At 41.7% G+C, this 13,628-nt stretch overlaps 1 protein-coding gene across 1 annotated transcript in view; it reads left to right on the forward strand.

Moving 5' to 3' along the window:
• The window catches only part of clybl (citrate lyase beta like), a 131,835-nt gene that overhangs the window by 40,339 nt on the left and 77,868 nt on the right, over positions 1-13,628 (forward strand). The window contains exon 3 of the mRNA XM_064944874.1: positions 6,140-6,328. Coding sequence (XP_064800946.1) covers positions 6,140-6,328 — 189 coding nt within the window. The remainder of the gene's footprint in view (positions 1-6,139; positions 6,329-13,628) is intronic.

A 13,628-nucleotide genomic window follows, 5' to 3' on the forward strand; every position in this document is an offset into this window, starting at 1 on the left:
AGGAATGTTCCCTCTGTCAATTTGCAAGAAAGAAAGAAAGAGGGAAAAGGAATGGAGGAGAGGCGTGTGGGGGGTATGTAAGGTGGGTGTGTGTGTGGGGGGGGGTTCCTGTGTGTCCACTGAGCTCCTTTTGCCTGCCAGCCAAGCGTCTCTGTTTCAGAAGTAATGCACCGTCTCAAAGCCACAAAAATACAGCAAAGAAAGACCGTCTGCGTCTCTTGTTACATGAAAGTGGTTTTATCCACACCGCCCGGCAGTATATCAGCCTTGAACTTGGCCACTGGAGACTCTCACCCATCTCCTGTCTGCGTTTTATCAGAGAATGTTATAAACGAGGCTTTCTGATGATGAACTGATTTACCAGTGGCTATTCATTTTGTTTGGTCAGGAGTGTCTATGCATCACTGTGTCAAAAGTTTAGACAAGGGTTCCAGGGGTTTTCTTTATTTTTTACTATTTTCTACATTGTAGAATAATAGTGAAGACCTCAACACTATCAAATAACACTTGGAATCAGGAAGTAAAAAGTGTTTAAACAAATCAAAATAGATTTTATATTTGATATTCTTCAAAATAGCCATCCTTTGTCTTGATGACAGCTTTGCACACTCTCTTGGCATTCTCTCAACCAGCTTCATGAGGTAGTCACCTGGAATGAATTTCAATTAGTAGGTGGAATATGTTGAATATCTTTCCTTCTTAATGCATTTGAGCCAATCAGTTCTGTTGTGACAAGGTAGGGGTGGTATACAGAAGATAGCCCTATTTGGTAAAAGAGCTAGTCCATATTATGGCAAGAACAGCTCAAATAAGCAAAGAGAAACGACAGTCCAACATTACTTTAAGACATGAAGGTCAGTCAATCCGGTACATTTCAAGAGCTTTGAAAGTTTCTCCAGTGCAGTCGCAAAAACAATCAAGCGCTATGATGAAACTGGCTCTCATGAGGAACACCACAGGAAAGGAAGACCCAGAGTTACCTCTGCTGCAGAGCATAAGTTCCCAGCCCAGAAATTGAAACCCGAATAAATGCTTCACAGGGTTAAAGTATCAGACACATCTCAACATCAACTGTTCTGAGGAGATTTGCTGCAAAGAAATCACTACTGAAGGACACCGATAATAAGAAGAGTATTGCTTGGACTTAGAAACATGAGCAATGGACATTAGACCGGTGGAAATCTGTCCTTTGGTCTGATGAGTTCAATTTTGAGATATTTGGTTCCAACCGCCATGTCTTTGTGAGACGCAGAGTAGGTGAACGGATGTACTCCGCATGTGTGGTTCCCACCATGAAGCATGGAGGAGGTGTGTGGGTGCTTTGCTAGTGACACTGTCAGTGATTTATCTAGAATTCAAGGCACACCGCAGCATTCTGCAGCGATACGCCATCCCATCTGGTTTGAGCTTAGTCTCACTATCATCATTTGTTTTTCAACAGGACAATGACCCAACACACCTCCAGGCTGTGTAAGGGCTATTTGACCAAGAAGGAGAGTGATCTGTCAGATGACCTGGCCTCCACAATCACCCGACTTCAACCCAATTGAGATGGTTTGGGATGAGTTGGATCTCAGAGTGAAGGAAAAGCAGCCATCAAGTGCTCAGCATATGTGGGAACTCTTTTAAGAGTGTTGGAAAAGCATTCCAGGTGAAGGTGGTTGAAAGAATGAGTGTGCAAAGCTGTAATCAAGGGAAAGGGTTGCTACTTTGAAGAATCACAAATATAAAATATTTGACTCGTACTTCGTTTCTCTGTGTGCGTTTGTCTGCATGTGCAAGTCTCTCACTGACTCTCTCGCTCTGTGTGCGTGCGCGTGCGTGTGTGCGTGTGTGTGTGTGTGTGTGTGTGTGTGTGTGTGTGTGTGTGTGTGTGTGTGTGTGTGTGTGTGTGTGTGTGTGTGTTTGAGACTAGAACTGTGTACACGCAGTTCTGAGTATCATCATCACTTTTTAATATGAATTGTTAAGTTAATGAAATTATTGAGCAAAGTGTATTTTTTAAAGTTTGCACTGATTTCCTAGGAGTCATCTGGTCTCTGTTTGAGGGGACGTCTGCCTGTATTCTGCCGTCTAAGCTGAGACATAATGGATTATTTCATCAGTTGAGAATGGGTGCCCTGTGATCTCTGTCTTAGGCTGGAATATGCCTTAGTCACAGTCTCTCACACACACAGACCGACCGCACCGGTGTCCACGCACACACTGAGAAGAAGTGTGTGTGTGTGTGTGTGTGTGTGTGTGTGTGTGTGTGTGTGTGTGTGTGTGTGTGTGTGTGTGTGTGTGTGTGTGTGTGTGTGTGTGTGTGACGTCAGACAAGTAGAGATAGCGAGTAGGCCCTTCTGATTGAACATCTCATAATGAAGTGGGTAGAGTAGCAGGTCAGCAGAGGTCAAACGGAGACACAGATCCGTGCACACCATTAGGAACCCACAGTCCTATACAATACTCTACCGAAGAGTGCCCATAGTTGGTGTGGGGTTCGAACGGGCTTTGTGCTTGAGTGTGTGTTTGTATGTCAGCATGTATGTACAGTTTCTGAAACCAGGTTGACCTGGCCTAAGGTGCTCATTCAAGTTTCTCTCTCCCCTCATAACCCCTTCTTCTTTTCATCTGTCTATTGACCAGGGTCATCACTCTATCTGACAGGCACAGAAGGCTAGCTAATGACCACCTCTTATCTACACAAGCACACACACACACACAGTCCCCCGCCTCTGACCTGACAAGTCCTAAGCCATCATTTCCTCATGTTGCTTATTTTACAACACATTTCTCCCAGAAAGCCTTCCAACTCTGCCCCCCTCCATCCATCCGTCTCTCCCTCACTCCATCTGGTTTGAATCTGCAGGCTACTGTGTCACAGATAGGTGTAGGGACTGGTGATTTCTCTTTCATTTCTCCTCCCTCCTCCCTCTCTTCCTTATCCTCCCTTCACAATGGCTCTGCTTGTTTGGGGACTTCATAAGGGACTGGAGAGGCTGTCAATGTGTGCTGAGCTGTGCAGTCTTATCATTAGGGTCCTGAGTTTTCCTGATCACTTGACTTCACCAGGAAAACCTTTGAACCCTAATTTATGAAGAGTGAGCTGTACCTTGTTGCGTAAGTGTCACAACCCTCTTTTGGAAGACAGATATCTCTTGATGAGTTCACACCATTTTCTTTAGATTGATGTAATACTCTGAAAATAGAGGCAGACACTTTATGAAACCTTTTCTATCTATTTACAATAGCTGTTATGTTGTTCAATGGATAATGGTCAATGAGTTTTCTATAAAACAGTCTCAAATAAAAATCGGAGTGCAGTTTACCCAGATTAGTTGTGTTATTGTATTATCTTTGTGAAATGCAAGCTGCATAAACCTCATCCCAAGGCTCGTGTTTGGATATCAATGATTCAAGTTGGCCTTAGTGGGAGTGACCTTACTGAGTAAAGTATTTGTCATTTAAGTTGAGCAAATCACACAACTGTGAGGTGTGTTTCCAAGTGGAGGCAAGACATGTATGGAATACACATACACACTAGGGGGAAGGTGTTGTGGGAGATGATTGGTTGGTAGATTAAGCCAGGGAGGGGGTTCGAATAATCTCACCCGGGCGCCGGTGTAAGCGTTTTTTGCACGGGCTGAAAGTTGATTGCATTTGATTATGAACCGGGCTGCCTCCCTGGCATAAGCCAGGTGCCCCGCTCTGTCTGACGGTGAAGTTGGCTCAAAACAAAAGAGACGTAATTAAGCACGTTTAGTAATGAGTAGGATTCTGTTTTCCCATGCAAAAGTGATTGCTTATGATAACACTATCTGCCCTACCAATGAAAACTAGATTGAAAATGTTGCCTCGTTGACAACATGACCGAGCAGAGCAGATTACTGTTCGATTTGAGGAGGGCGCTCCTCCCTCCCTGCCTTTGCCCGGGCCAGATTAATCAAACCTCTTCATTGCCTATGTTCCTGATCTTTCTATTGGCTAACAAAGGCCAAGTTTGCCGTGTTGGTCCACCAGACTCTTTGCGCATTGGGGCGGAAGTGTCTGGGAACGAGATTAGACTGCATATACAGCTTTTATGCTGGGAAATGGGGTTGAACTGACATTGATAAATATCTGAGTGTCTATTGCGACTTGCCATTATAGGATTCATCTTTGTGTTTTTACCCAACACTCCTCCATTATTATCTGTGGTCTGTTGATAAAATACCTGCTTTCACTTATTCAATGCTATAGAAAACCATTTCATAAGTAGTTTTAGGCTGAGCAATGTGGTACACATCCAGTACATGGATTTGATCACAAAATCCCCAACCCTGCTCTTAGGTCAAGCTTTAAAGCGATATTGCAGGATTTCTCAATTTAAGTGGTTTATCTACTTTATCTACCCAGAGTCAAAACGAACTCATGGATACCATTATTATCATTAGCATATCATCATCGTAGCGCAATTGCTGGAAGTCTCCCGGTAGCTAGCTACTCTCATTAGCAGGGGAATAGACTTTCAAACTCCTCCAAACCTTGGTGGTAGGTAATTTGGTCATCACAACATGGTATCTACCCGTGCGCTCACAGACACCATAATGGGACAGATACAACATTGCGATCCCCTATACATTTCTATGCGACAATGGGGAAAGAATGAGGAAGTGGATAGAATCTTAATATTATCAGTGAAATAAAAAATATATTGATTGCTATGTTTAGCTTTGTAAGACTATAAAGGACCAAGCACCCAATTTTGGAGTAATTAGAAGCAGGGGTTGGACCCGGTTCAGGCAACAGAACCAAAAACCGGAAAAGAATGAAATTTTTCAAGGATTAGAATCATAACCAGGAGCGAAAGTGATCTATACTGTTCCGGGAACAGAATCATTATTTTTAAAGCTTGGAAACCAGTTAATAACGTTCTTTTACATTTTGGGGATCTTTTTCCAGTTCCACAAAAACACAATAAACCGCCTAGGCAAAGCCCTCTCTCTGTCAATCAGAAACTTCTTCCAGTGCCTGCCTGCCAGGTGAAAATCTTTGCAGTGTGTGTGTGTGTAGACTACCTGCCCCTCCAACTCCGAAGCATAGCTCTAGCCTACTGACATTACAAGCGTGATTCAGAAGATAGGGAGAGAGATTTTTAATTGGAGAATAATGGTTTAACTTTTTCAATGCTAGTTAGGGATACTGGGGACACTAGGAATACTGTAGTTATCACATTTCACGTTGAATTTTTGGTAAGACATTTTTAATTCTGGTCCCACTCTGCACACACAAGGTTCTTAGCTTGCGAGCTTCTCTGGTCCAACGTTAAGCCAATTCTGAAGTTCAAAGACATTCAGCGTTCCTCCATTCAGGCCTAATTCAGATAATATATGTCATCACAAGATGCCCAGAGCTTCAAGCCAAGCCTCTTCCTTCTCGCTCTCGCCCCACCCACAAAATGTAATTTACATCTCACGCCCTACACTTGTTTTTCCATCACGCATGTTTAACAACTCATTGCGCTATAGCTTGCCCACTCCATAGCAAGCTGCTCTATCTGCACTGCATGATTGTAGTTTAATGTCAAGCTAAATGTAAAACAAAATAAGATTTCAGAGGTTTAAAAAGTAACAGAAAAAAAAACAATATAAACCAGTACTTTTTTGGTGTTCAAACTGGTTCAGAGCTTTATTTTGCTGGTCGGAACAGTGGAATGGAACAAAAAAATATATTGTTCTGTTCAGAACAAAACAAATGGAAAAACATTTTTGTTCCAACCCCTGGTTAGGTCTATTCACCTGCATGTGAGAGGACCTGGATACTGTACTGGGAGACTTCCAGCAATTGCGCTATAATGCTTGTTATCTTCAATAATCTCCAAACTGCACGCCGAGACATACAAATGATATCCATGAGTTCCGACTCTGGGTAAGTAGATAAACGACCTAAATCTCCAAATCTTGCAGTATTCCCTTAACGCTGGACTGGTGCAAAGCTGACAGCTACACTCTTTATTTTTCTCTCTCTCTCTGCCTCTCTCTCTCCCTCTTTCTCAATCTCTCCTACTCTCTCCTTCATCCATATTACTCTCTCTGTCTCTCTCTCTCTCTTTCCCCCTGCGTCCGCCATCCTTCTATGTAATAATGGACTATTTTCTTTGTTTTGTCTCCTTTTCAAGACAGAGGCAAGGGAGACCATCCCCAGGATGCTGGCAGAGCTGGACCTAGGCAGGACAGAGAAGTGTGTGAGGGTCAACTCAGTGTCCAGCGGCCTGGCCAATGCTGACCTACAGGTCATCCTGCAGGCCGAGGTCCTGCCTCCAGCCCTGATGCTGCCCAAGGTGGAGGACGCAGCGGAGGTGCAATGGGTATGTGTCTTTTATGTGTGTGCGTGTGGAGGTTTTTGCTTCATGATTGATTGCCTGAGACCTAAGACTTGCGTTAGCTCCTAGCGCTAACAGTAAGACTTTGGCTCAGTGAGCTAACACAGTCTTGTAGTGTCCAGTCTGTGTCAAACCCAGTTTGACACATCGGTGCAGTGACTTGGATTCCATCACTTGCCGTCTGCTGCTAGAGTTGATGCGGCAAGATTGGTGGAGGGCAATGTTCCCTCTAAACTGCGTGTGTGTGTGTGCGCGCAGTTGCCCAGAAACTGCCATGCAGCTCCCCCGGGACTGCCACAGAGAAATATCAGCCCACAGAGAGAAGCACGAGATTGAACTTCACTAGACTTTCTGGAGCAGTGGTCACAAATCAGTCGATCTCGACAAACATTCTGTAAAAAACTGTTGGTGGTATGTGCCCCTGATTCAGCTGCTCTGCACTCCGGGGAGACAAACTGTTGCCATTTTGAACCATTTCATGTGTCTGAAAGTACAAACTGCCTTCCCGGTGAGCCCAGAGAGCAAATCAAGTGTGCTATAGGCTTACCCCTGGCCAATCGGATGGCATAGATCACCATGTCTGCCTTACTGTAGCAGGCATAAAAGAAAGCTACACCAAAGATGATACTGTGAGATTTCAAAACGTTTAAAACCATGACTAGGAGTGAGACTGTCAACGAATACAGCAAAGAGATGCTGTTTTTATGAACGAGTTCATGTTTAAGTTCTAACTCGGCACTGCCAACACTTTGTATTCAACACTTTCATAAGCCGTAAAATGCGTGTTGTATTTCCACTCAGCGCTGCAACAAGCACCCCAGCAGTAATGAATGGTATGAAAGTGTAAGGCTTGCGTTGTTGTTATTATTAGTGGCTTGGGTCTTTTTTTTAATATGGAGGAATATTTCACTTTCTCTGTTCTCAGGAGTAACAACATTAAATTGTCCATGAGGCAGAAATAAGGAAGTGCGACTCAAATTACACAATCAGCTGGAAGTCCATGTCCTTTTTTGGTCAGTGAAGGAAAGGGAGAGCGGAGTGATATTGATAGGCGGACCCTCAGTCAGCTGTTCTCTCCCTCTGCTAAGACTGACCATCAGATGCAGGCACCATCAGCCCAGTAAAATAAAAGGTTAATTATTTAAATGTATGCTCACTCAGCTGTGTCTCACAAGTAATACAACAATGGATCTATTACCGGTGTGATCATATAGCTAATTTTGAAATAGTTCTATTTTTTAAATTGCCTGAACAACAATGCATTCATTGGCAGTGAAATTAAAGCAAAGCCAGTATGCAGTGGTAATGTATTGGACCTATAGCTTACTGCTCAAACCTCATTGCTACAGTTCTGTTTTAAATTAGTTAATGTTGCGTAGGCTTATGTTTTTTAAGTCATGTTAAAAAAATCTGAGCGATAGATCTCTGCTTGCATTTTGACTCCGTGGTCTTGACCCAGAAAAGGTTGGTACCCACAGTTCTGGAGTTTTCCCTGTAAACACTATCAACGTTTCCCTTTACTTTGGCAATTGTGATTGAATCAAAGCAATATCAGCCACTTTCAATGCAACATACCGAAAAACAAAACAAACTATACAAGAGATTATTTTCTTAATTGGACTGTGTTAACAGCTTTAGCGGTCTTGAGTGGATGCACTTGTTTTGTTTCTATCCTTTGCTAGTTAGTGAGTTATTAGCCAAGTTGTAGATAATTTGGGGAGTGATTGCTTCTTACAAGAGCACAAAACGTGTACATTTGGAGACATCTTTGTAAAGTGAGTCAGGTAAAGAGCTTTTTTTTCTTAAAGGTGCAGTGTTGTATATTGAGACAGGCTTGAATAAGCTAAGTTGCCAATAGGCAGGGGGTAGCATGATTTGTCTGATTCTCTGCAATAATGGTATAGGAATGATAATGCATTTCATTTTGTAAAGTGGTTTCTTGCATCGAACACAACATTTTCAGTCACCTCCTTGTCTGAAGGACAAGTGGATAAACAGATTAATGTTTTTTTTTCCTCAAAAGTCTCATGGAATGTAGACCTACATTGAACACCCCATATTTGCTGCTACTGTAGGCTGAATGATAGAACTGCTATTTCTATGTTAAAATGTTATGGGATGAATTTTCTCCGTTGTTTTTTATGGTAGGCCTCTGGTAGACCTACACTATGATTAAATAGCAGAGGTGTGACCAGGTCATTGTTTTACAAGTTCCAAGTCAAGACAGGCAAGTTGTAGTCAAGTCTCAAGTCCTAAACTTTGAGTTTCGAGTTCTAAACAAGCCATAATGTTCTCTTCACCAAAAATGTAATACCATTTCATATTTTTAACAAGAGTAATAGTTAGTATATTACATTTACACAAATCATGAATGCTTTAAAAAATATGCAGTGGGGCAAAAAAGTATTTAGTCAGCCACCAATTGTGCAAGTTCTCCCACTTAAAAAGATGAGAGAGGCCTGTAATTTTCATCATAGGTACACTTTAACTATGACAGACAAAATTAGAAATAAAATCCAGAAAATCACATTGTAGGATTTTTTATTTATTTATTTGTAAATTATGGTGGAAAATAAGAAAAGTTATGTATCTGTTAAGTAGCCAACATGGCCACTGTTAAAACTGTAGCTTAAAGCGGTTACAGTCTCAGTGTTCACAGTAAACTCACCATGGAAGTCGCATAGAATCTTACACAGAACGTTGGTGGAGGGGGGATGAATTGTAATAGAGGTGGTTCAGTTTCTAAACCTTGTCTGGGAGCTGAAGACTTGCATTTACTCTCTCAACTATTGCCTAGGCTTAAGCTCAACATTCTTGTGCCACTCCGACGACCCGTGTTGAAAACTCAGATCACATATTGTTCAACATCTTGCGCAATGGAAGCAAAAAATAGGAGAAGTGAGAAACTAAAAATACTTAAAACATTTCTGCCTTCTTCCCTCCCCCCTCTGTCTTTAAAGCACACAGCGGCCCTCATGGACAAACCCAATGCAGTAAGAGGAAACCACAGGAATCTTCAAAGTAATAACAACAAACTTTGCCATTTCTCCATCAAGCGAGGGGAATTGATCCCTGTGGCAGGGCCCAGGGAGAAGCCCAGTGTTGCTCTTGGCACTCGATAAAAAAACAGATGACATTTCTTTAGCTGGGGCTTTAGAAGTTCCATAGATGTCTGAGCGAGCGCAACTGTGACTTTCTCTACCCACTGTGGAATTTGGGGAAATTAGAGAGCACTTATTGAACTAATGAGTTGAGATGCCATGTGTTATATCATATTATGATATAAGATGGTATATATCCGTATATAAGACAGTTATTAATAAAATCATAATTAACATAAGAAAGAGGCCATTATAGTTTCTGAACTGAACATACAGAATTTTTAATCGGAGTTCCCAATTTGACACCTTTCTTGTTTGTTAAATGAGAATGGATGTTAGTCATTGAACTGTGTGTGTGTGTGTGTGTGTGTGTGTGTGTGTGTGTGTGTGTGTGTGTGTGTGTGTGTGTGTGTGTGTGTGTGTGTGTGTGTGTGTGTGTGTGTGTGTGTGTGTGTGTGTGTGTGTGTGTGTGTGTGTGTGTGTGTGTGTGTGTGTGTGTGTCAGTGAGTGAGTGCATGACAATGTCTACACTTTCACTTTCTTTAGCCACGCTGAATGGATACCTCAGTCTGTCCCGTCAGCTCTAGGCCCTGCACCACTCCAGACATACGTCAGCCATGGGAGACAACGAGCTCATGGTTCCAGTTCCGTTGGCATGCATTGAAACGTATAATCATAATGATGATATGTTAATCATAATGATACATACGAAATTCAGACCAGGTAGCTATTACTTTTTCCAAAGTCAAGACAGAACTTAATTTATTGATAAGACAGATAGCAGAATTTACCATCCATTGAGTTAGACAACCAATACTTCCATGTTAATCGCCCCAAGCTACACAGTAATAATCAATTAGCTGATATAGCAACTATTGAATCTAAAACGGGGAGAATTACTATCAGAACCAAAATTAATCAAAGTTTATCCCACTTCTATAAAGAATTGAACACTGCAGATTGTAAATCCACACCAAGCCAACCCTTACGAAAATGAATTTGTTGCTGCAAACTAAATAGTGTGCCATGAAATGTTGCCAAAAGTTTGCAAACTTTTGCCACGTGGTGAATCTGCGGCAAACCTTTGACAACAATAACAGTTTGCCAGAGTTTTTTCTGGCAGAAAATTCTCTTAGAATTCAGTTTCAATCTGTGCCAAACATGGGGCAACAAGTTCATGACCAATCAAGGAGATAAGAAACATCTGTTTGAAAATGGAAACCAAGCTATCTAGATAGCTAGCTACCTACCAAAGTTGTCCGGTGAGTGTCTAACTTAATTAAACTTTTGAATTAACTTTCACATTTTATTAGCTCAATGGTTGCTAAATAGCAAAGTCATGTTTTAATGGGATAGAGTGAAACACATTTTGTTGATACCAGTTTCAATCTATCAGTGCTACTGACTGACTGGCTGGCGCTTAGCTAGCTAACGTTATATATAATTTTTGCACAATTCATGTGATAGTTAGCTAGCTAGCTAACTAATGATTTTCCTAAACATGTATTTTTTTTTAGGTGAATACATTGCTCTTTTTTAATAGCAATCTGCTAGTGTCATGGTTCAGCTAGTGTCATGTTAGCTAAAACAACAGCTGAGGTAGCTAGCTAGCAACACTATTAGTTTATTTGACGTCAAAGCAAAATGTCACTTTTGCAGATGGAAACCCTCCCCTTACGCATGGTGTTGGAAGAGGCTGTACTGGGATGAGGATGCATCAACACCCTGGTAATACAGTGCCTTGCGAAAGTATTCGGCCCCCTTGAACTTTGCGACCTTTTGCCACATTTCAGGCTTCAAACATAAAGATATAAAACTGTATTTTTTTGTGAAGGATCAACAACAAGTGGGACACAATCATGAAGTGGAACGACATTTATTGGATATTTCAAACTTTTTTAACAAATCAAAAACTGAAAAATTGGGCTTGCAAAATTATTCAGCCCCTTTACTTTCAGTGCAGCAAACTCTCTCCAGAAGTTCAGTGAGGATCTCTGAATGATCCAATGTTGACCTAAATGACTAATGATGATAAATACAATATATATATCCCATTTAGCAGACGCTTTTGTCCAAAGCGACTTACAAGTCGGCTGGGGCCACTACTTTTACAGATGGGTGGCCCTAGCGGGAATCGAACCCACGACGCTTGGCGTTGCAAGCGCCATGCTCTACCGACTGAGCCACACAGGACCCAATCCACCTGTGTGTAATCAAGTCTCCGTATAAATGCACCTGCACTGTGATAGTCTCAGAGGTCCGTTAAAAGCGCAGAGAGCATCATGAAGAACAAGGAACACACCAGGCAGGTCCGAGATACTGCTGTGAAGAAGTTTAAAGCCGGATTTGGATACAAAAAGATTTCCCAAGCTTTAAACATCCCAAGGAGCACTGTGCAAGCGATAATATTGAAATGGAAGGAGTATCAGACCACTGCAAATCTACCAAGACCTGGCCGTCCCTCTAAACTTTCAGCTCATACAAGGAGAAGACTGATCAGAGATGCAGCCAAGAGGCCCATGATCACTCTGGATGAACTGCAGAGATCTACAGCTGAGGTGGGAGACTCTGTCCATAGGACAACAATCAGTCGTATATTGCACAAATCTGGCCTTTATGGAAGAGTGGCAAGAAGAAAGACATTTCTTAAAGATATCCATAAAAAGTGTTGTTTAAAGTTTGCCACAAGCCACCTGGGAGACACACCAAACATGTGGAAGAAGGTGCTCTGGTCAGATGAAACCAAAACTGAACTTTTTGGCAACAATGCAAAACGTTATGTTTGGTGTAAAAGCAACACAGCTCATCACCCTGAACACACCATCTCCACTGTCAAACATGGTGGTGGCAGCATCATGGTTTGGGCCTGCTTTTCTTCAGCAGGGACAGGGAAGATGGTTAAAATTGATGGGAAGATGGATGGAGCCAAATACAGGACCATTCTGGAAGAAAACCTGATGGAGTCTGCAAAAGACCTGAGACAGGGACGGAGATTTGTCTTCCAACAAGACAATGATCCAAAACATAAAGCAAAATCTACAATGGAATGGTTCAAAAATAAACATATCCAGGTGTTAGAATGGCCAAGTCAAAGTCCAGACCTGAATCCAATCGAGAATCTGTGGAAAGAACTGAAAACTGCTGTTCACAAATGCTCTCCATCCAACCTCACTGAGCTCGAGCTGTTTTGCAAGGAGGAATGGGAAAAAATTTCAGTCTTTCGATGTGCAAAACTGATAGAGACATACCCCAAGCGACTTACAGCTGTAATCACAGCAAAAGGTGGCGCTACAAAGTATTAACTTAAGGGGGCTGAATAATTTTGCACGCCCAATTTTTCAGTTTTTGATTTGTTAAAAAAGTTTGAAATATCCAATAAATGTCGTTCCACTTCATGATTGTGTCCCACTTGTTGATTCTTCACAAAAAAATACAGTTTTATATCTTTATGTTTGAAGCCTGAAATGTGGCAAAAGGTCGCAAAGTTCAAGGGGGCCGAATACTTTCGCAAGGCACTGTATGTTTGTGGTGCACTCAGTCATAAAACTTTTTTGAGTGATAAATGAGTGTGTTGTCTTCAAGATTGATAAGGTAAGTAAATCTATTTATTATTCTCATAAATGTAGCCCATACAGTAGCTTGGCATTTTTCCTATTTTGTTTCCTTACAACCTGGAATTAAAATACATTTTTTGGTTGTTTGTAACATTTGATATTCACAACATGCCTACCACTTCGAAGATACAAAATATTTTTGATTGTGAAACAAACAAGAAATGAGACCAAAAAAACTGAAAAATTGAGCGTGCGTAACTATTCACCCCCCCTAAAGTCAATACTTTGTAGAGCCACCTTTTGCAGCAATTACAGCTGCAAGTAACTTGGGGTATGTCTCTATAAGCTTGGCACATCTCACCACTGGGATTTTTTCCACATTCTTCAAGGCAAAACTGCTCCAGCTCCTTCAAGTTGGATGGGTTCAGCTGGTGTACAGCAATCTTTAAGTCAAACCACAGATTCTCAATTGGATTGAGGTCAGGGCTTTGACTAGGCCATTCCAAGATGTTTAAATGTTTCCCCTTAAACCACTCGACTGTTGCTTTAGCAGTATGCTTAGGGTCATTGTCTTGCTGGAAGGTGAACCTCCGTCCCAGTCTCAAATCTCTGGAAGACTGAAACAAGTTT

Source organism: Oncorhynchus masou, chromosome 29 (assembly GCF_036934945.1).
Source record: "Oncorhynchus masou masou isolate Uvic2021 chromosome 29, UVic_Omas_1.1, whole genome shotgun sequence".
NCBI classification, from domain to species: domain Eukaryota; kingdom Metazoa; phylum Chordata; class Actinopteri; order Salmoniformes; family Salmonidae; genus Oncorhynchus; species Oncorhynchus masou.